This window comes from Protopterus annectens, chromosome 3.part0 (genome assembly GCF_019279795.1).
Source record: "Protopterus annectens isolate FY-2018-M chromosome 3.part0, PAN1.0, whole genome shotgun sequence".
Lineage (NCBI taxonomy): Eukaryota > Metazoa > Chordata > Ceratodontiformes > Protopteridae > Protopterus > Protopterus annectens.
The window spans coordinates 1,928,316,028-1,928,336,358 of record NC_056731.1 but is presented as its reverse complement, the minus strand read 5'-3'; the positions used below and the strand labels follow the sequence as shown (position 1 = coordinate 1,928,336,358).

Genomic DNA, 20,331 nt, shown 5'->3' with positions numbered 1-20,331 from the left:
TAATGTGATTCTGTGGGTTGAGACATTAGTTAAGTACAGGATGCAGAAATTTAGGTTATGTGGGGGGGGTGAGATACCACCCCAACTCAACACTACATACTAGTGATATACCACAGAGGTCTGTGCTGTAGCTAGTTCTTTTGGATCATTCTTCTCAGACATAAACATGAGAAGTGGGCTTTGGATCACCAGAAAAGCAAATATGGTAATATTTGCAAATTTGGTAAAGCAATTGCTTCAAAAAAAATACTAGCTTTCTGCAAGATGGTCTCTAAAATGCTTAGTAGGTAAAGTAATAATGTTTCCACCATACCTCACAACTGCACAGCTTTTCACAAAATATCCAGATTTTTTACTCATATTTTTGGTTCAGTTTTCATAAGTGTGCTGTTTTTGAAAATAAACAATGACAGACATTTGCGTTTTAGACATTATACACTTTAGAAAATTCATGCTAATGCAAAGCCTGTTATTTTATCAACTTTCTAAGTTTGTAAGAACAATATTTAAAAATTATGCCTTTTCTGGGCCTTTGTCCCCCCCATTATTTATGGCTTTGTCTAGCTTTCTTGCTGTAAGAGGTTGAGAGGTATGGTGCCCACCTCTAATGCCAGGAAATCTAGCATCACGAGACTTGGCAAAAAGGACACAAGTAATGATTACAAAACAATGATCAAATTGTTTAGAGCCAGTAATAGAAAATGATTTAAACTTTAACTACACTGTCTTAGCAAATGTCAGAAAAGGTTTACTATCACATGTTCGATCATCATTTAGACTAAAGTGACAATTGCCGACACAAATAGTCAGGAATTGGAACACCGACCGACCAAAATAGCGAACATAGCATTTCAGCAATGTCGAATGTTGACTTTGCTGAAATGCTCACATCTGCCCAAATCTACCAACACTGTTTGCAGGGGGCAAGCCCCCCCTGCACCCCCCACACTCCCCTACTTATATATACAAACTCCGAGATAGCTCTGCAGTGAGGGTAAGGGTAGATTTCTTCATCCCCACTATAGTGTAATCTGCACCGCAATGTTGGAGCTGACAACAGCGGCCATTCGCTCTTGTCAGCTTCGACATTGTGGTGATCGCCCTACCGGTTCTGCTAAATGGGTTTCACACATATTCAATTCGTCTAAAAGACGAATGAACATGTGATAGTAAACCATCAGAAAAGCCTATTCTGCTAGCAGTCTAATTATAAAGCACATATATAGTAACTCAAGAGAGATCACTACATCATTTTATATCACACTGGCGCAGCCAATTGTTGAATACAATGCTATATGTTTAGCATTTAGAAAAGATACTTCAAAACACAGGGAATCCTTATTACAAATGTTCTAGGCAATGTGAACCACTCATGAAAGCTTCAAGAACTGTTATTATATTCTGCTTGCCACATATTTATATTTTTTTATATTTATAGTTTTATATTTATATTTTGTTTGTGCTTGCCTGTTTGCTAAGAGGTGACCTGCTAAGACATGATCAATGCCTGGCTTACAAGAAAATGTTTGTTTTAACCTTTGTGCCCAGAATATATTACGTTGGGAGTTCATACTAGACTGCAGAATTCAATACTAAAAGTGAAAATCAGTGCTTAGAAAAACACGACAGACACATCACATAATTATTTCCAGGATTATGGAAGAATCATCTCCTTGTACACAGAAGGAATCCACTATTAACTTCATGCAACATGGGGTAACAGCAGTCAAGCTTCTTGAAGGCCAGAAGGTTAGGAACTTGAGAAATTGAACCTATGACTCTATAAAACTGCAGAAATGTAGGCCATGTTAGCACTGAAAGAGCTAAGCATTCTGGGTATAAAAACTAATGAGTAGTTACAAAGGGAACCAGCTGTAGAACTGCACTAAATAAGGAGATCGATATGATCAGTTAAGAAACATTATCCAGCACAAAATGTTTCTTATTAAAAAGCAGTGTCAGTGGTGCACACTCACCTTTGATGCAGAAGACTTTGGGTTCTATTCCTACACCAGGTAGATGGATTGCTGACACTGCAGTGCAGCATAAGAATGGTGCTATACGCCTGAGTATGTCATCCTTCGGATGAGATGTTAAACCGAAGACCATTTGCCCGAGATGGTGGTAGTTCCGGGTGATCTCTGCCTAACATACAAAGCTATGTCAAACCCAGAGCTGTTGAACATGCTCCATTTAAAGAAATCCCAATCCCTCCGACCTACACGCTCTAGGGACCTAAACCTTGTCACCACAATAAACTGGACATGCTGGAGGGATAGATTCCTGTCCCAGAGACTTCCTATACTCTGGAACAAGCTACCCATCTATGTCAAGCAAAGTTCTTCATTAGCACTCTTCAAGAAAAATCTTGATGATTGGATGGGAAACAGGAAATTCACCCCAGGGATTACCTCTGTGGCTCTGCTCGACAGTGGTGCAGGAAAATAATTTTCTTGGGTTGCAAAAGCCAGGGTACCTTTTTGGCTGGGCTTGTATAGGCCCCAGGGCCAATAGCCTAGTACCTATCTATGAAGCTATGAACCCCATGGCACCTACTGAAAAGAGTAGGGGTCCTTTATTTATATATAAAAATAACTCTTATTTGCAACATATTTGCAAATATTTACAAATGTATAAATACATAGATATACAAATAATATTTACACATACTCATAATTTCCTTTACAATCATTCTAAATTTTCATCCCTCCTTCTTCTTCTTTCGGCTTTTCCCAGTTAGGGGTCGCCACAGTGGAACTCCAGTCCGCTAATGATTGCCAATAGATTTTTATGGTGCCGAGGTGCCAGCTCGATGCCAAACCTTCAACGAAGGCACGCCCATTCACACATGTCTTTCGAACGCCACTCGACAGCAGTGAGGGCATGCAGACTCCACACAGAAGGTGCTCCATCTGAGAATCGAACGGGTGAACCTCTTACTGTGAGGTGACAATGCTACCGCTGCACCACCATGGCTTACTTAGACCCTTACTCCTTTTTCCATAACCACCATCTCATTTTACTTAATATTGGTGTTAAAATCCATTTACCATTAAACATAATTTCATTTATTCCTCATTTCATATAACCCATATAATATAAAATAACTTTTTATGTATTCTTTTAACATATTCTTTATTTCTATTCTTATAATATCCATATTTAATCATATCTATGTTTATTTTATCTACTTCTTTTATATCTTCAAAAAATCTTTACTTAGATTTTCCATAACTTTTTTTTACCCTTTTACGTTTCAAAAAACACTTGTTCCATGGTTTTGTCTTCTTGACAATGTAAACATATTCCATCACATTTTCTTTTTATATGGCATATTTCCTTTCACTGGTAATTTATCCAATACCAGTTTCCACAAAAAAAAATTTGAATTTCTACTTTCTGATTACACCTTGTGCTTCTTATTTTTATAGCTTTAATTTTTCCATATGTTAGACTTTCCTATGGGTTTACATAATATTTTGTATCATTATGTTCTTATACCATACTTTTCTATCTTTTTGTATATCATCAATATTTATTTTCCACAAAACTATTTTTTTCTTGTAACATTTTATTTTTTCATTTATACACTCTTTTTTTTCTCTTTTTACTATACCCCAAAATGTATCATAGCTATATTTATACAATTTTGCTATTAATCTCTCATATTTTTCATCTACCCATTTTAGCACTTTGTACAAATTTAATGAAGCAGCATATGCCACTGGGTTAATTAACCCTAAACCTCCTTCCTCTTTATTTACATAAAAAAATGCCTCTTTTTACTGTGTTTAATCTAGAACCCTGTATAAATGAAAATATATCTGCAATAATTCCTTTTCAAATACTGTTGGCAACATAAATATACTTGCTAAGTATGCTATGTTCCCCACCAGTACTAAATTTATCAAATAAGCATTCTTTTTTAATGATAATTTATAGGTTCTCCAGAAAAGACACATTTGTTTTATTTCTTCTATTGTTTTTCTCTCATTGAATTCTACTTACATCTTTATTCCCAAATTTTATACTTCACACAGAAATGTAATTCACTGCAAAATATAGATCTCTGTCTTTACTACATGATGTAAACATTTAAGTTTCTCTTTATTTAAAGCCATCCCTATCACCTTTAGACACTTATTTGTGCAAATTATTACTTCATTTAGCCAATTTTTTGCAATTATTATAATGTCATCTGCATATGTTAATAGAACAGGAATTCTTAATCCTCCAGGTGTTACATCCCCTACCTCCTTTATTTTGTAATTTATTTCACATATTATCACATTCATAACTAATGCAAAAAGTATACAATTCACTGGACATCCCTGTCTTACACCACTCTTCATATGTACTGCTTGGCTTAACCAGCCATTTACAAGTATTTTTACTTTATTATCACCACTATACATTGTCATACATTAATTTCTTAAGTGAGATTTTCACTTCTTCTTTTCTGTTCATAATATCATCAAATAATTCTTGACAGCCCATCCCCTTTATACTATATATACTATATTTTCCATTCATATCAACAATGTCTCTATCATTAATAATTCTTGACAACCCTTCCACTTTATACTATATATACTATTTTCCATAATATTTTAAATTTTAGTTTCAAATCTCATTTGTATTATTTTCATAAAGATTTTATAATCATTATTAAATACAATTATTGATCTCCAGTTTTTTAATAGTCTTCTATCTTCCATCTTCTTTATGATTTTAAGTATTTCACTACATAATTCTTAATACAGAAAACTTTCATTTAACAATTCATTCAAAATCTTTAAAAATATTTTTTGTTTAGCCAATCCCTTAAATATTTATACATTTCATACCGTATTCCACCTGGTCCTGCATTTACTAGTCCTCATACTTTATCTAGCTTATTTAAAGAACTCTCCTTTTCCAAATTTTTATTCTCTTTTTCTAACTTTTTTACTTTCCATGTTTTTTTACTACATTCTTTTTAAAGTGCCTTTTATTGAAATTGCTTTTCTGGCTCTGCCTTCTGTGGTTCTGTCATGCTCTCATGAAACAGTGGAGAAAACGCTAGGGGCACACCCACAAAGATGTGACAGAATGACAGAGGGACAGAGCAGGATGCACTGTACTATGAGTGGTGTTAAATGAAAACATAACACATACACACGCGCACACACACACACACACACACACACACACACACACACACATACACATGCACGCGGACACGCACATGCACACACACACACACAAAAATTTTGGGACAAAGCGAAATACACTGTACAATGAGCGGCATTAAATGAAAACATGACACACGCACATGCACACACACACATACACACACACACACACACACACACACACACACACACACACACACACACACACACACACACACACAAACACACACACACACTGAGTGCCAAAAACACAATTTTTAGTTATACAGAATTACTGTTGCATTTTACTTAAGAACTGAAAAGTAAAAAATAAAAATATAAATAAAGAAAAGATATTTTTAATAAAGAATGCTTTTTATTCAGTTGCTCAACAAAGTACAAAACAAGGAAGAAGAGTAAAAACTTTGCAAAAGAAACACAGACAAGCTGATTTCAGAAAAGCATTCAAGGTTGGTTTTGCTGATTCTAGTAATGAGGTACCAGAAGTAGTAGCAGGACCTATATCTCAGCACAGTCACTCCTTCTGATGTTGCACCAGAGATTAATCTCCTTTTTTTGTCTATAAAACTTATACATTCCTTCTGTCCTCATCAGTTTGAACTCCACCTAGCTCATTAATGAAAGTCTTAATCCTAAATCCAAGTCATTAGTGTTATAAATGTTTTCTTATTAGATTTATTTGCAACCAGGTGATAGCATTAAATATAAGTGCTTCTTTCAGGGGTGATTCTGGAAGCCTGACTAGTTAGCAGACTTTCTTAAGCAGGTACAACTCACAGTTGGAGAATGAGGGAATCAAACTTAGGACTATGTGATGAAATTCATTATCACATCACAACCTTAGCCTTCAGTGTTGCCCTGTTAGAAGCTGATATATTTCCAAGGGTTCTGTTAAAGAACCCAGTCTCAGATGTCAAATTATTAAACACTGTCCTAATTCATGTGTTGACAATGGCATATCAACAGATTTCTGCAGCATGCCAAGCAGATCTTTGAACGGCCTGTGTTATAAAATGTGAATCAAGTTGCTTCCATGGAGACCCTGTGATTAAGCAAACCAACAGATCACGACAAATCACACATCTCAGGGTAAAAAAAATAAATAAATAATCAGCAATCAATCTACCTGTTTCTGGTGTTTATTATTTTGGGTCCACCATGTCTATTTCAAAAATGTGGCAATACAAGTCATGTGAGTAGAATTAAATCAAACAGTTTGTTCTGTTAAGTTCCTTTTTGAGGCTTGGTCTTCTCATTAATGAAATGCTTTCACTGTACTTTGCTCTGTGGTCTATTTATTACTGTATCTCTTCACCTCAGTTTGGATTTTGTGAGTTATTGTTCTTTTGTCTAATCTATATATGTTCATATAATCAATCTTACCATTACAGCAGTGGTCTTAAATGCACTCTTAGGCCGAAAACAATAAAGTAAAACTGAACACAGTTACTTCAATAATTTAAGATCTTCCTTATAAATATAAGAAGGCTTTTAACGACAGCAGCAGTCAGTTTCAATTAATTATTACAGTATTAAGTTTATAATAAAAATGTATATGAAGCAAGGTGTACTTGGGGAGGCAGAATACAGATGATTTGCATAAAGAAAAATGGAGTGTTCCAACTGATCTCAAATTACAAAATCTTATTTTTAACCATAGCATGAAATACAAATGAACCCAGATGGAAATAAAACATAAAATATCTTATTACAACTATTGGCCCCAAATAAACTGTAAATGCCGGGTATTCCTGTAACAGAAATGAACATCTTGTTAAATATTTATAACATCAATTTCTATCAAAGCCCTTAATCATTATCTTCTCACATAGAGAATGAATTAAATACAACATGTACTACAAAACTGCAAGGTTTCTGTGATATAATTAATTGGATTCTTTGTGCTTATTGGAAAACTATTCTAGTATTCTTTTCTTGTTCTTTGAATTCCAGAAAACATATACTAATGATAATGTAATGACTACAGAGTGTAGTATTTGCATATCATGTGAAACTTACGTTACGTCCCCAGCATAATGCTTGATTCGAAAGTGGCGATCAAACTCCATGGTCTTGTCTGAGGCATACAGCTTTAAATAAATTACAAAGAGGAAAATGTACATCAGAATCTCAGATACATCCAATTACTTCTCCAAAGTATACATACGGGATGGTAATAGAGAAAGATCTAATATGAATAACAGCATTTAAGCAAAGTTTTAAACAAAACATATTTCTTTCCATTGACGATGCGAAACATAACATATCTCAAGGAATGTTTAATATTTTTATTTTTCACATAGTTGACTTGCTTGTTCTAAGAAAACACATCAGGTTAACTAACTTTATTAGAAGGTAGTTTAGTTTTTTAGCAGTCCAGAGTGCTGTACATTTTCATTTTAACACTAGGCAGCCATGGCAGTATATGAGCAAAGTATTTTCCATCTTGTTTCATCCATGCTGTATGTCTGTGCTGAAATGGAATGAGAAGTATGTGGTTGTTGATACACAACCAAACAGGATGCAGCATATGCATTTATTACTAGAGAGTGGACTGAGCATATTATTTATACAGAAATGAGGAAATAGACGGTGGGAATGAAGAAACAAGCACAGACAGAGATAAGCTAAGCCATAACATTTTGTCTAGAGTAAAATATTTAAATTTTAGATGGTAGTGTCTAATGCTTGGAGTAATGAGGCCTTACCATCATATTCCCAAAGCAGTAATCATACTGGTGTTACTCAAATACAAACATTCTTCCACAAACTACAGAGAAATCGAAGGTGCCTCTTAGGCACACTAGATGCATATCCTTATTTTTTCATTCATTCATTCATTCATTCCTTGTTGACCAGATTAATCCCACAAGGCTAATAGCCTCTTTTCAGGGAAGACCCAACGTGGTATTTATACCACTAGGACAAATTTGGCTACGGCATCAGGGAACTTCTCCTACTCTTTTCAATGGCTGCCATGTGATCTCTTACATCCACCTAAGCTACCACCAACTCAAGCGTATGTGACCTCAGTTAGCGTCTCATCTGAAGGTGCGCTGTACAAGTACACATGATATTCTTTGTGCACTATTAACTTTTTAAACTATTTCCTGATTGAAGATTGTATATTCTGCATTTATTTTGTATTGTGTATTATACATTTAATTAGCAACTCTGCTCTGTATTTATTTATTTATTTTTAAATGTAGCCAATTTTAAATATGCCTACTACAGTTCTGCATCTGCAGGTGTGCTATTTTTTCTTTTTTTGCATATTTTCTTTGTGGTGCAATATCACTTTTAACTGATTGATATAGGTGATTCATGTCAGGTCTTCAAACACTCACACACACACACACACACACACACACACACACACACACACACACACACACACACACACACACACACTGAAAATGAAGTCCTTAACTCTGTTTTCCTGCCTGAATTAAAAATTATGTTTTGTTAAATGAATGAAGACAGCACAACAGAGAGTGACATTTCCTGTTACTGATTAGTACCATATACCTCCAGAAAGCTGTAGATGAAAGACATCACAAGATAATGACAGCAAAGGGGAACATGATAAAGGGTAATTTCTCTCATAAAATCAAGGGCATCCATCATCCACAGGGATATATGAGTTAAATCTGGAGCAGAAATGTCTAGAGCTACTCATTTGTCATTGCAACAAAACTGAAATTCTCAAAACTGATTACAGGGATAAGTAGGCCACAATGGAATGACAAGTCATAACTTTCACTGCAGAATAGTGCTGGGCATGTAACATAAACACAGACATAAATGTCTATACTATACTATATGATTAAGGTTGCACAGGCTGTTAAGGTCAAAGTGTTGTGTTACGGTTGCTTGTGCACATGCTCTAGTTTGCATTGGAATATTGATGTGTACAAGGCTCTATTTAAAGTTTGATTAGCTGCTTATAAAGGAAAGACAAGTATATTAGTAGTATCTGTGAATTAGTATAATCATTTATCTAGTAATGTTATTTAATACAATGGCCTCTGATTTAAAGACTAGTGGAGTGACAGGGCTTTTACCAACGCCAGGTAATCAATGTAGTGGTATGGAGTGACGGGGCTTTTACCAAAGCCAGGTAATCAATGTAGTGGTATGGAGTGACGGGGCTTTTACCAAAGCCAGGTAACCAATGTAGTGGCTTAATCAAGGAGACTTGCATTATAAACTACATTTAATGTTAATGAATTGTTGTTTTGCATAAGAATGACAGTGGGAACTGTAACATAATGTTCCCTATGTAGGATGTGTGGTTTAACAAACAAAAGACATTGCACACTACTGACAGAGTGGACTGCAATCAATAGCAACACCAGGCAACTCAAGAGGTCTGATATTAGCTGGCTGCATATGGTATTCATGGTATAAATAGTAAAGAAACTGAATTATACTGCAAAAATTAGACACTGTACAGTGAAGAGTAATTCATCCTGCGCTTATAGCACTGAAGTTGGCACACAGCCAAACTATAAATTTTGTGTAATCAGCTTTCACATATGAGAGTCAAGATCGGTGAAACAGTGTGAATATTTGAAAATGTGAATGTGTAAGTACAAATATCTGCCTAACAGAATGCAAAGTATAGCGTATAGAAACAGTTAGTTATTAAGACTTCACTTGTTATCTGGATCCTCAGAATATTTTGCAGAGTAATAGATGTTAGGAAGTCGTACAAAAGGGACTAAATTTGGTACAAGGAAACTCATATATATTGACATCATACACCTACCCAACAACTCAGTTTCATTTTAAAGTCATGATTCTTTACAGCAGTAATACAGTGTTTTAACAGTCTTGAATGCATGACTGTATCACTGTAAGCAACAGTAAACAACCTGATAAAAAACAGCAACATTGTCATGCATACAGTGTAATGAGAAAATAACATTATTCTTCAGGTAACGTGGAACTGTTATATTCTTCAATAAAACAAATAAAAACAAATGCATTTTTGCAATGACGATGTGTCTTCACACCCACTAAACACATGTATTGTTTTATTGTTTCTTCAGTCATACTGCTTTACAGTAAAAGGAACACATTTTTAGGGAACCCAGATATACCCCATGTCTCTGAGGTAGAGCATCCTTACAATTAGGATAGAAAGAGTGCATACCCTACATAAAGATGTGCAAAGGGTAGAGCCCTACATAAGGACATGCAGGCAGGCATACCTTCTGCATACCATTTATGCTATACAGTTATAATTTATTATTTTAAGAATGAATTTCTGTTAGTAAGACTATGTTTGTTGTAGTATGCAGTATAGGTAGAGAACATGGCACAAAACTATGTGATTTTACTCTGTAAAGAAAGCTATCAATTAAAAGATCACTTTGGATTTGTCTAGTTGCCCACCAAAGCAGCTAGCTTGAACTTGCTGGGTACTTGGTACTGTAGCAGAAATACAAGTCATTAGGGGACATGGCATTCATGGAGGTAAGGAAACGACTGATTTCTGCCAACAGAATGTAAATTGCTATAAACAGGACAGCAGCTCAGGGCACTAGCTACACACACACACACACACACACACACATACACACACATACAGATATGCTCAGTTCCTTACTAAATCATACAATTTCTGTTTCTGAAAAAAAATTCATGTGAAGTGCATTTTATCAAGTGTCAATTTACTATACCCCTCTCACTGACAATCCCCTCCATCCAATGTCATATAATGAGACTGTGCCATTATGGATGCAGGAAAACAGTCCTATAGATCGAGTTCAGACTGTTTCCCTTTTCCCTTGAATTGTATGGTATTGAAGATAGTATATATATGTTTTAGGGGGTGTGCAGGACACCATCCCCACTTGGAAGATGTAGATGGATTTGTCCCCCTACAACCCTTAACTAAAATTTCCACCTTTCATTGAGGATTGAAACCACATCCTTATACTGCTGCCAATTGTACCTCTTTCTCTACCCACTTTACTGCGATCCACGCCCATTTTGTTATTTAAATGTAGTATCAGTGGGAGGCACAGCATCATTTTGTGTCTTTTTTACCATATTCGACTTAACCACATCAATTTTCACATTAGTTGTGCTTTTTTTTTTTTATACAAAAGTCAGTCTGAGGTGGTGTCTTCACAATCTCCAGCACTCTATGTGTGCTGCTAAACAAAATATCAGTGTTTGTACAGTGTTTTTTGACTACCAAAGAAACATTCTGATTTTTGGATATTCCAGAAAAAATTAATATATGGCAGCCCTACCCTGAATAAATATTTAAGGAAAGAAACACAGTGCATGCTTACTACTGACCATCAGCCCTTGCAGTTAATCTGCTCACTCATTCAAAACCTGGCAAGAGCCAATCACAGAGGCTGTCATTCAGGCAGCCATCAAGCATTTTTCCACTCTGAGACCTAACCCTGCCTCTTGGTGGCTGTTGTGGATGCCAGTATCATTACAATGCGTTATCATGCCCACCTTCTTGTGAGCATTCCCAACCACGTTAATGAGGGACACATCTCTAATTCAAGCTGTATCACCTGTGAGCTTCCACTTAACTATGTTGAAATAGCTATCAGACTATTAGTCCCTTCTCCCAGGATAGGTGAGCCACTGTACTGATGCTCACTCCTGCCCTCCACGCCAGGCTCTTCCAGTACCCAAGCAACATCCAACTCAGGTCATCTAGGTCATAGTCTAGGCTTCACCCTTCCCTGTCACAGAGCTGGACTCATGGTGATTGATGTGACTGAATGAGGAGTCTCCTTGTTGTGTTGTATATGGCAATGTTTTGATAAGAGTGATGAGCTGTAAGGTAAGCCATTGCTTAGTTTTTGATGCGTTATCTGTCACTGAAATTGCCACTGACTAAATGGGATAAACCCAGCAATCCATTTGATCCTGTTTAAATTATTCAATAGAACAGTGAGTGTGCTGTGTATCCCTAGTGCAGGTATCTTGGAAATCTGTAACGCACAGGAGTTGGTGATCAGGAAAGATTATAGATGGAAAGAATAATGTAGAGAGCAAGAAAGAAAGGAAACTATTAAAGGAAAGCAGGTTGAAACATGGGAAATGGGAGAGAAGTGTCAGCCATGCAGGATGAGGGGTTGTGGTACATCTCTGCAAATCTTAATGAGTTCCAGAGTATGGGGGGTTGCAAAAATCAAGACATCGGCCAGATATGTGGAAGCTCCATTGGGTATAGACAGTATAAGCAATGGGCTGAAGCAGAAGGAATATCAAAATATTCTAAGTAAGGTAGGCACATATAAAGCATTACATGAACCAGAGATCCATTATGGAGAAGGTAGGATACTTATAGGTTCATAGGTTCATAGGTAGATACTAGGCTATCTGCCCTAGGGCATTTGTAAGCCTAGCCAGAGTGTATTTGGCTTCTGCCTCCCTATTAGATTAGCCTACTGTGCCTCTGTGAAGTAGGTCACAGAAGGTACCCTTTTAAGATTAGTTTACTGTGCCTCTGTCTAGCAGGGACACAGAAGAGATCCCAGATGTGAATTTGCGATTTCCCATCCACGCGTCCAGATTTTGCTTGAAGAGGGTCAGCGAGGGGCTATGTCTAACATGAATTGGGATTCTATTCCAGAGTGAGGGGAGCCTCTGGGAAATCAATCTGTCCCTCCAGCATGTCCTATTTATTTTTGTGCTGAGGTTTAGGTCCCTAGAGCATGTAGCTCTAAGGGACTTGGATTTTTTGAGGTGGAGCATGTCCATTAATTCTGGGTTTGACATGGCTTTGTACGTCAGGCATAGATCGCCTCTGAGTAGGCGGTAAGCAACTGAGTAGAGCTGGAGTTTCTTTAGTCGAGCTGCATAGGACATCTGTTTGTAGCCCATGATCCTCTTGGTAAGGTACTTTTGGGATCTCTCCAGTTGCTGCAGGTGTCGGGTAAGGTACATCCCAAAAGGGGCAATGTATTCAATTACAGGCCTGATGAGTGACGAATAGAGGGGCACAATGACCTCTCTTGATCTAGATGCGAACCCTTTTGTGATAAGGTGGGCTATATAGAAGGTCTTTCTAACCACTTTGGCAACGTGATTATCAAAGGAGAGATTACTATCTACGTTGGTCCCCAAATCTCTAATTACTTCTTCCGTACTTAATGGATTACCACCTATGTGGTAATTTGTGGGCACCTTGTTTTTCCCAAAGGGGATGACTATGCACTTTTTAGCATTTAGCTTGAGGCCGTGGCTCTGGCACCAAGCATCCGTCTCTGTGAGACCCTTTTTGAGGATGCTTGTGTCAGCTGGAGATTCGATTATGGTCCCCAGTTTGCAGTCATCTGTGAACTTTGTCAGCCATAATCCCCCCGTGTTAGCCTGAACCTCAGAGAAGTATATACCGAACAAGAGAGGTCCCAGAACTGAGCCCTGTGGGATGCCACTTGTAACTGGTTTGGATTCAGACATGGCACCTGCAATTCTGACCATGTGGGTTCTATCTCTAAGCCAGTTTGCAACCCATCTTGTGATATAGGGGTTGATATTTAAGCTGGTAAGCTTATTTATGATGCCCGAGTGGGGTATTGTGTCGAAGGCTTTTGCGAGGTCCAGGTAGGCTGTGTGGACTACCTTGCCCTCATCTATGGCTTTGGTAACTGTTTCAAAGAAATCAACTAGGTTTAAGAGGCAAGACCTGCCCTTAACAAAGCCAAATTGGTTAGTATCCAGTGTCTGGAGGCTCCCAATGTCTTTGTTTATGAGTTCCATGATAATACGCTCCATAGCTTTACAGACCAGACTAGTCAAGCTTATGGGGTGATAGTTTCCGGGGTCCGTTGTGGCACCACCTTTGTGGAGTGGGACCACTGTAGCTGTACGCCATTCTTTGGGTACATATCCTGTAGTAAGGCTAAGTCTGAACAGTGACTTAATGTGAGGGTTCAGTTCTTCTTGGAGCTTATGCAAGACACAGCCTGGGACACTGTCCAGTCCCACAGATGCTGTGTTTTTTGCTTTGGAGAGGGCAGCTTTCACCTGTGCATCTGTGATGTCAGGGAGGTTACATTCAGTTGGGATATGCATTTTCTCCTTTGGGGGAAGGGGGGAAGAAGTTTGCACTGAATCTGTCTGCCAGGATGTTGGCTATGTCTGTAGGTTCGGTATATTTTGTACCATTATGCAACAATTCAGAGCATATCTGGGAGTTTCCGCCCATGTTCCTGACATAACTAAAGAAGGCCTTGTGATTATCTTTAGTGTCTAGGGCAATTTTTCTTTCGAAGCTGGCCTTTGATGATTTTATGAGGGATCGAAGTTTCTTGCTAATACTGATCAGAGATGCCTTCCCTTTTTGGGATTTTGCTCTGTCATGTAGTAGCTTCCTCCTTCTGTTGTATAGCTTATTTATGGCGGGGTCCACCAGACTGGTCTCCTGTTTTTGGAGGAGTGAGTCTTGGTTTTATTTGGGATAGCACGATCCATGCATTCCTGCAGGTGTTCATAGAATGCATTTGTAAAGGATTCTGTGGATTGGGCTGTATTATCCTCTGGCCCAGGGGCTTTGAAGGATTCCACCTCAGTCTTGAGAAGTGCAAAGTTGGCTTTTGAGAAATTCTTTACAGTGATTTCCTTGGCTGGGGGTGGGGACGGGATATGGATGTCCAGGGAAATTTGTTTATGATCTGATCTTACCAATGAGGGGTTTACCTCTGGTGTGGAACATAGAGTCGCCATGTTGGTGATGACCAGGTCCAATATGTTGTTCCGTCTTGTGGGAATGGTGACCAGTTGTTCCATTGCATTCAAGGAACCGTTGGGTGAGGGTGTTTGGGCTTGAGTAGTTTTCCCAGTCAATGCTTGGGTAGTTGAAGTCACCCAATAACATAGTGTTTGGAGAGACCTTCATATTCTCCAGTGTTCTCAGGAATGCCAAGTGGGGTTCCTGTAATAGGGAGGGTGTTCTGTAGCAGGCTACAAACTGAAAGGCAGTTTTTTCCACTGTTAGTTGCACATGGATGGTTTCCGATGCTTCGTGCAGTGCCACTAACCTGGAGGTGTAGGTATCTTTGATGAATATAGATACTCCCCCTCCTTTTATGCTTCGGTCTGAGTTTTGGGGCCGAAACGCATGGTATGAGTTATAACCTGGTAGTGCTGGGATGCTCTCAGGAGCCTTGAACCAGGTTTCTGTTATTGCATAGACATTGATTTTCTCCATACTGAAGAGAGCCTCGAGTGCGTGCATCTTGAGGTTTAGACTTCTGGCACTGAGTAGCATTACCTTTAGTTTTTTTATCCTTGGGTTGTCTATGGAGGTGGGTTTGTCCTTTGAGCCTTGCCTTAAAAAGGCACTATGGGGGTGGCAAGAGCCTTGGCCAGTATACGAAAGCCTAAGGGTGACAGGTGCAAGCCGTCTCTAGCGAAGCAACGTGGCTTGTCGAGCATGTCATCCCAGACTGACAGACACTGGATCCCCTTTGAATGACACCAATACTTTAGCCAATTGTTGAAACTGATCATGTTGTCTTTATACTGTGGCATCATTCTTGGTGAGGGCAAGATGCTACTCAAGGTGAGGGTCATACCAGCCTGGGCTACATGGTCAGAGATCTCCTCTATGTTTCTTTTCATGTAGTCCAGGGAGTTACGTCTCAGGTCATTCACACCAGCATGGACAATGACAGAGTCATACTTGTACTTGCCTTGGAGTGACCTGAGTGCTTGCGCTATGTGGTGGATCCTGGCACCTGACAGGCAGCTTACAGTGACCTTCTCCTTGTTCAGTCTGGTGAGCGGGATGTCAGTGTGCCGGACAATAGAGTCCCCTATAACAAGTGTATTTGGTGTGTTGTTTGGCCTTAAGGGCTGTGACTGTGAGGCACACTGATTTTGTGAGATATGTGATTCGTGGGTATTGTTGAGGGGTGGCTGTTGCTTGGATATTTGCTTGGGAGGTCTTTGCTGTTTAGGCAGATTTTTATTTAGAGCCTCCGAGTATGTTTTTGTGTGTTTATGTGTTGGGTATGCAGATGCAATATGTCTGTGTGAGCCTGGATTTGTGGTGTGGGTGGTTGCCTTTTCCTCCTGACTGACTGTGCCAGTCTTGGGTTGAGAGAGCTCTGCCTCCAGTTTGGCTGCGTAACTGCATCTCTCACATGTATTAGAGTTTGTTGGAAGGAGGAGAGGGTTGTCTGTGTACATAAGGCAATTGTAACATTGCCTCAAAATTCCCAGATTCACCAGCTGGACTGGATAGTAACCTTGAAACTGACCCTTGGACATACCAGATTAGTATAGGGAACTGTTTTTTTACTGATCAGATTAGGGAAGGGAACTGATTTTTCACTTGATCAGGAAGGACCAATCGGGAGCCTAATACTTATGAGAAGTCAAGGAGGGTGTAGTACTTTAGTTAGTTAGTGTTTCCTTATAAGAGCTGAGCAAGTGCAGGGCTTTAGAAAGAGAATAGAGTGATTACTTTGAGAGTCTGAATAAGAGCAGACTTTGTGGAGCCTGGAATAGTTTAAACCTGTTTAGGTGGCGCTGCCCGACGCTGCTCAGTGTGCAAAACCGTGCAAAAAGAGAGCTGTAGGGTTTTAAGAGAGAGAGATCAAGGAGTTTAGAATTGACCCAAAATGGCCAGTAAAACTACAGCTTCTAGGTAGTAACCACTCCTCCAGGGACAGGCAGGCTTTTCAGTGTTAACCACTCCCACTGGTGAACACAGAGACTTCCCTTTAGCCCAAGCAAGCACTGGCCTTCTAAAAACTTCCAAACAGTTCAGAACAGCAAATCTGTAACTGAACTTTCTTAACTTTCAGAAAGTGGGAAAAAAGCAAGATTTTTTTGTTTTTTTTTTTTTTGGATGCACTTACCATGATGGCCAATGGGCAGATAATAGGGGCAAAAAGCAGAAGCAAAGACGTTGGGGTATTTTTGCAGGTGATGCATGGAGATTTGTAGCTAGGAGCAGGGATGATAAAATGATAGGAGATGAGCAATGGGGTAATGTGGAGTTGAGGACCAAAAGTCAAGGAAGATGGAAACCCTGTTCAATATGAATGCTTGTGTTGTTTTCAGCCAAAGTTAAAAGGTTGTCAACAAATAATAAAAGAATAAACAGAGACAAAAACATTGAGAAAAGGTGAGAGAAAGAGAGCTTTGTTAGAAATGATTTTAGAAAGCATTTTTTTTAAGTCTGGCACTAGTATGTTTCAGTAAATCTCTGGTCTGGCCATGGGTTCTAGAGTGGCTCCTTCTTTTGCTAATCTAGTTATGGCTATGTGGAAGATGAAATTTCTTGTGACACATCCTTTAGCAAAGAACATTTTATTTTACAGGCGTTACATTGATGATTTTTTTTTTTTTTTTTTTTTTTTTGTGGCAAGGGAACCTTGACAGTTTCCAGTTATTCTTGCAAGATCTGAATTGTTCCACCAGTGTTTTGAACTTCACCTTGGGATGGTTTGGGAAAACACTAGACTTCCTGGATATTCATTTGGAACTACTTAATGACAGTTTTAGTTTCAGTAGTAGTATCCACAGGAAATCTACCTTTGTCAATCAGTACCTGCACAGGGACAGTCTTCACCCCCAACATATGAAAAGAGGGGTTGTCAAGGGACAACTTATAAGGTTGAGCCGTTAGACTAGTGAAGATTCTGTCTTTGATGGTGAGGTTAACAAACTGACTGGATTTTTTACAGCCAGGGGATATGATTTGTTTTGGTTACGTAACATTGTTGCTGAAGTTATAATTTTCAAAGACAGTTTAGCTAGCCCCATTTTGAGAGGCAATTTCAGTGTAGCAAGTAGGGTGAATCAAAACAACAAGGTGTTTGAGCTTGCCTTCCCATTGCCCATTTCAGATGGAATGGACGTGATTAGGTGTATTATTAATGAAAATTGGAAGGTGTTGCTTGGACATTCTGAATTGGTGAATGTCCTGGGTAATGAACCTTTGTTCAGTTATAAAAAGGTCTATAACATAAGAAGTATACTTGAAAGTACTTCTAAGACATCACACAATGGGGTCAAAGACCCTGTTTGGACCTTTGCTTGTCATTGCAGGCAATGTAGATACATAGCCAATTCAGGGTCTGTTGAGCTGAAACATTTCAAGAAAGTTATTTGGGCAAAGGACAGGTTTACATGTGATTCTGGTGGCATTGTTTATCTCGCAGTATGTAATTCTTGTACCAGTTTTTATGTTGGAAAGACCATCAGGTCACTAAGTAGAAGGATTTATGAACATGTGTTGGCAGTGAGAAACAAAGACAGGAATAATGCACTGGCACAACATGTTTTATTATGTAACAATTTTAAGAAATTTACATTCTTTGTTTTAGACAAAGTAGTTTGTGGTCCTTTGGTGGGTAATTTTAAAGCCTTATTAAAATGTAGGGAAACTAAATGGCAGATAGCTTTAAGAGCAGACTACCCTCCAGGACTAAATGAAACTATTAACATCAAGTGTTTTCTTCAGTTACAAAGGCTTTGATGTAGTGAGCCAAGCTGTTCACAAAATCGGCTTTATTTGATGAAACACTGTGTAGTAGTTTTTTTATTGTTGACTATTATATAGATGCATTTTCATGTTTTTATACATATGCAATGTTAAAAAATTTGTAGTGTATTTTTAAATTTTCACAACAACAGTGGCTATTTAAACAATTTATTTGAAGTATTTTGTCATTGGATGATTTTTTGCACATGACAAGTATTTAAAGCATGGTGTCAAGTTTTTATATTTATTCTGATGAAGTTTGTGATGTTTTATTAAATTAACGAAAGCTTATAAGTTTTGTGGTCTGGTTCCTTCCTGGTCTTTGGTTTGCTGCTTTTTCATTTTTACTATTATTGTTATGGATACAAAAGCAAAAGCTGAAATAGTGGATTACTTGCAACACGTGATGAGTGGAAGTATAAGCAATTAATTCCAATCAGAAATTTTCTGAGAAATTTAAAAAAATGATGTCCTTTAGCAGAACTATACAGACAAAAAAATGTACAACATAAAACTGAAATTCTATACAAACTATAAAAAAAACACTCAAAATATGTTAATACTAGGTTAACTAAAAGAAGAAGAGCTTTAAACTGAGATATTAAGATGTCAGAAATAAACCAAATATAGCAAGTTGCCAAAGTCAGTCAAGATAAACAATGCTTTCCTTGAATACATCAGCAAAATGAAAGGTAAGTATAGGTGTATTTTATAGAGGTGAAAGACGGTGGACTTCTTTCGATGCTAAATCTATATATGTAGTGTACTTTTTGAAAACTTTAATAGCAATTTTAAAACAGCAACTAGAAAAAAAGAATTTGGGGAAAATTACAAGAATAATATATCAATTATCCCAGATATTCTAGTTGTTGTTGTGTCTTTCGGCTTTTCCCGGTTAGGGGTCGCCACAGCGGAACTCCGGTCTGCTAATGATTGGCAGTAGATTTTTACATGCCAAGTTGCCAGCCCTGATGCACAGCCTTCAACGAAGGTACGCCCATTCACACATGTCTCCACACAGAAGACGCTCTAGCTGAGAATCGAACAAGATGTCTTACTGTGAGGTGACAACGCTACAACCACATACAACAGACATAAGAATATTCCAGGAGTACCAACAAAAAAATCAAAAATAATATTTTTATACCTCACTTTAGATCTGGATAATTACTGGCAAATTAAAATGCCTATTTGTTAAAGTAATGGAAATAATGACTTGGAATTTATTACAGAATTAAATGTAAGACCTCCTGCACTTAGATCAAGAAATCTAACACAGTGTAACTGGATCTAGCAAAACAATCTGACACCATCTCAAATGTAAGTATGCAGGATACATTAAAGCAGTAAAAGATTAACTACCATCAGCTAAATGAATTAAAATAAGTTAATTCGTAAAACACAGGAGCTGTAGTCTGTGGAATACTGTGAGATGCAGACCACATCACTGATGGAGTGCCACAGGACTCAGTGCTGGGTCCTTTAATTATAGTTTCTTCTTTTCATAAAGAAAGAGAAAAGCACCCAAGGGAGACAGTACATGCAGGCACCTGTAAGTCAGGTAACATTATTACTTCTGCTACAAATGTCATTTTGCTGCAGAGAGGTTTAGACAGTGTATGCTTATGCTGCATAGACAACAGACTCATGTTAGACTGTAAAAATAGCAGATCT

The 20,331-nt window shown here is 38.0% G+C and overlaps 1 protein-coding gene across 1 annotated transcript in view; it reads right to left on the bottom strand.

Annotated features, from left to right (window-relative positions):
• LOC122797191 (unconventional myosin-Id-like) overlaps positions 1–20,331 on the bottom strand; it is a 2,023,191-nt gene that overhangs the window by 1,330,199 nt on the left and 672,661 nt on the right. The window contains exon 12 of the mRNA XM_044066013.1: positions 7,194–7,264. Within this exon, the coding sequence (XP_043921948.1) occupies positions 7,194–7,264 (71 nt within the window). The remainder of the gene's footprint in view (positions 1–7,193; positions 7,265–20,331) is intronic.